Source organism: Phacochoerus africanus, chromosome 3 (assembly GCF_016906955.1).
Source record: "Phacochoerus africanus isolate WHEZ1 chromosome 3, ROS_Pafr_v1, whole genome shotgun sequence".
NCBI lineage: Eukaryota > Metazoa > Chordata > Mammalia > Artiodactyla > Suidae > Phacochoerus > Phacochoerus africanus.
This window is the reverse complement of record NC_062546.1, coordinates 10,753,358-10,757,344: the sequence shown is the minus strand read 5'-3', so window position 1 is coordinate 10,757,344 and position 3,987 is coordinate 10,753,358. Positions and strand designations below refer to the sequence as shown.

At 49.6% G+C, this 3,987-nt stretch overlaps 1 protein-coding gene across 1 annotated transcript; it reads left to right on the top strand.

The window, feature by feature from the left end:
* The first annotated feature begins 219 nt into the window (after positions 1 to 219).
* MOCS3 (molybdenum cofactor synthesis 3) lies at positions 220 to 2,645 on the top strand. The gene has a single exon (XM_047770868.1). The coding sequence runs from the start codon at positions 284 to 286 to the stop codon at positions 1,649 to 1,651; it is 1,368 nt and encodes a 455-aa protein (XP_047626824.1). The 5' UTR covers positions 220 to 283; the 3' UTR covers positions 1,652 to 2,645.
* Positions 2,646 to 3,987: the final 1,342 nt, after the last annotated feature.

Genomic DNA, 3,987 nt, shown 5'->3' with positions numbered 1-3,987 from the left:
AACGCGGCGTGGGGAGGAGACAGGCGGGACCGTACCAAACCTAGGAGAGGGGGGGTGGGCTCTGTGGCGGAATTCTAGTCCTCCTAAGGCCCTCTGCATGTTTCTATTGGAAATGGTCAGGACTCGTGAACCTTTCAAGTTGAATCTGACGTTCCCTTATGGAAATACATATCTATTTATCATCTTTTCTCAAGCTCCATAAAGTTTTTTAGTTTATTCTTGTGGCTAGCCCGGGGAAAGCTGGAAACGGAAGTGTCTTTCATGACTTCCGGGAGAGGCTGCCATGGCGGCCAGGGAGGAGGTGCTGGCCCTCCAGGCTGAAGTTGCGCGGCGTGAAGAGGAGCTGAGCTCCCTGAAGCACAGGCTGGCGGCGGCTCTCCTGGCGGAGCAGGAGTCAGAGCGGTTGCTTCCGGTGTCGCCCTTGCCGCCGAAGGCCGCCCTGTCCCAAGATGAGATCCTGCGCTATAGCCGGCAGCTAGTGCTGCCTGAGCTAGGCGTGCAGGGACAATTGCGCCTGGCGACCGCGTCCGTGCTGATCGTAGGCTGCGGGGGGCTCGGCTGCCCACTGGCGCAGTACCTGGCAGCGGCCGGCGTCGGTCGCCTGGGCCTTGTGGACTACGATGTAGTAGAAGTGAGCAACCTGGCCCGCCAAGTGTTGCATGGCGAGGCACTGGCCGGCCAGGCCAAAGTCTTTTCTGCCGCCGCCTCACTGCGCCGTCTCAATTCGGCGGTGGAGTGCGTGCCCTACGCCCAGGCGCTTACGCCAGCCACTGCGTTAGACCTCGTCCGCGGCTATGACGTGGTGGCCGATTGCTCCGACAACGTGCCCACTCGATACCTGGTTAACGATGCCTGTGTGCTAGCCGGCAGGCCTCTTGTGTCGGCCAGCGCCCTGCGCTTCGAGGGCCAGATCACAGTCTACCACTACGGCGGTGGGCCTTGCTATCGCTGCGTATTCCCCCAGCCACCTCCGGCGGAGACCGTGACCAACTGCGCGGATGGCGGGGTGCTTGGTGTGGTGACCGGGGTCCTGGGCTGCCTGCAGGCGCTGGAAGTGTTGAAGATCGCTGCAGGTCTGGGCCCCTCTTTTAGTGGCAGCCTGTTGCTCTTTGATGCCCTCAGAGGACTCTTCCGACGCATTCAGCTGCGGAGGCGCAGGCCCGACTGTGCAGCTTGCGGGGAGCGGCCCACTGTTACTGAGCTGCAGGACTACGAAGGCTTCTGTGGCTCCTCGGCCACCGATAAGTGCCGCTCCCTGCAATTGCTGAGCCCGGAAGAGCGAGTTTCTGTCATCGACTATAAACGACTTCTGGATTCTGGGTCACCCCACCTGTTGCTGGACGTCAGGCCTCAAGTAGAGGTGGACATCTGTCGTCTGCCTCATGCCCTACACATCCCGTTGAAACATTTGGAACGGAGGGATGCGGAGAGCCTGAAACTCTTAGGAGAAGCAATCCGGGAAGGGAAGCAGGGCACACAGGAAGGGGCATCTCTCCCCATTTACGTGATTTGCAAACTGGGCAACGACTCCCAGAAAGCCGTGAAGATGCTGCAGTCCTTGCCAGACTTAGACTCTTTACTAGTTCAGGATGTCGTGGGGGGCCTCATGGCCTGGGCTGCCAAAGTCGATGGGACGTTTCCGCAGTACTGAGGTGGGTTGGTAGAGTCTGACCAGCGAAAAGCGTGCGTTGCCATGCTACCTAAAGGGTTTTTTTTTTTTTCCATTAATTTATTTGCATTTTTTTTCACTAATGTACGGAAGAGCCTGGGATTCTGCAATAGCTGTAAATACAGGGACTTTTTTTTTTTTCCCCGCCTATGCACCCCACAGCAGTGACAGCGGCTGGATCCTTAACCCGCTGAGCCACCAACGAACTGCACGTGGACGTCTTTTATAAGGGACTTTTCAATTATAATTTATGGGATGATGTGGTTATTAATGGATTATAATACTGTTTTTGAGAACTGTCTTGTGTTTTCAGAACTTGAATGGTGTCTCGAACAGGTGAGGTAAAAGGTGACCGGATTTTGTGTTTTGAACTGCCAATCATTTGCTTGTCCTCCCTTTTTTTGACCTCTCCCATGAAGAGCTCTTTAAATCGTCCATTTTAATGCTTGGAAAGGTGTAGAAAACATACTGAATTGCTCACAGGTGATATAGTTAAGATCAGCTTATTGCTTACTTACTAAGGCATTCTTTGGATGTTATTTCCACTTAAAATTACAGAATATGTCCGAGAGAAATCAGTGCTCAAAGGTAAATTGTGAAAACAGTTAAACTAAAATTATGTGGGAAGTGGTCATTCTATTAAATATTTTGAATTAAAAGCCAAGTGAGAGATTTACAGTCTAGCAAGGTAGAAACCACCTTTGCAGTCCATCAGTTTAATACGTTGCTGATTTCTTCTTAGAGTTAGTTTGTGGGTCCACCTAATGTTGTGCACATTTAGAATTTTTTTGGCTTTACGGTATGGCCAGGATGCCAAATCCTGAATTAAAGTGCAGTAATGAACATTTTTCTCTTCTTCACAATTTCAGGTGAAAAACTTTGAATATTTGACTATTACTTGTTAATGCTTTACTGTAGATAAATACCCTCTATCAGATTAAATAAATTTCTGGTTATAGTTTGCTAAAAGTTTTCATTGAATTTAGCGAATGCTTTTTCTGCATTTTAACATGCTTTTTTCCTCCTGTTAATGCTGAGAATTACATCAATTTGTGTGTGTGTGGCCAAAAAATACATAACATAAAGTTGACCTTCCCAACAGTTTCCACGTGTACAACACAATATTGTCAACTGTATGCATTTGCTGGGCACTAGGTTCCAGAACCTCGCATCCTGCATGACTGAGACTTTATACCCACTGAACAGCTCCTCACCACTCACGTTTAATTTCCCTTTTCTATTTTGATGTAATTTATTGCAGCATTTTATAACACTATAAAGCATCAGTGTTTTTGCTTACTAATAAGTAAAGAATATTAAACAGGGAGTTCCTGTCGTGGCGCAGTGGTTAACGAATCCGACTAGGAACCATGAGGTTGCGGGTTCGGTCCCTGCCCTTGCTCAGTGGGTTAACGATCCGGCGTTGCCGTGAGCTGTGGTGCAGGTTGCAGACGCGGCTCGGATCCCGCGTTGCTGTGGCTCTGGTGTAGGCTGGTGGCTACAGCTCCGATTAGACCCCTAGCCTGGGAACCTCCATATGCCGCGGAAGCGGCCCAAAGAAATAGCAAAAAGACAGAAAAAAAAAATATTAAACAGTATTTTCATGAATTGGCAGGTAGACTGCCCAACCTCCGACATGAACAACAAAATTAAAAGCAAAAATTTGGTATGTGAGTGTATATTGGTGGCAAATTGAACAATCTGTGGCGTGTCAAAAGGAGGCCCCTATTCTTCAGCTGATGGTTGCATGCAGACCTGTAATCACTAGAAATGTGAAATCCTTGTATCTCTGACTACAATTTTTTAAAAAAGTTTAAAAGCATCGTGGGCCAGACAAAACCTTCAGGTCACCAGTTTTCAATCTCTGACACAGACTCCTTTTTTTTTTGGCTTTTGGTTTTTGTAGGGCCATACCCAAGCATATGGAAGTTCCCAGGCTAGGGGTGGAATCAGAGTTGCAGCTGCTGGCCTACACCACAGCCACAGCAACGCCATGTCTGAGCTGCATCTGCGACCTACACCACAGCTCACGGCAACGCCGGATCCTTAACCCACTGAGTGAGGCCAGGGTTTGAACCCACAACCTCATGGTTCCTAGTTGGATTTGTTTCCACTGCACCATGACGGGAACTCCCTGCACCTCATTTTTGAATGGGCATGCTAAAAGTATGACAGGAGTTCCCGTCGTGGCTCAGTGGTTAACGAATCTGACTAGGAACCATGAGGTTGCAGGTTCGATCCCTGGCCTTGCTCAGTGGGTTAAGGATCCGGTGTTGCTGTGAGCTGTGGTGTAGGTTGCAGACGCGGCTCAGATCCCG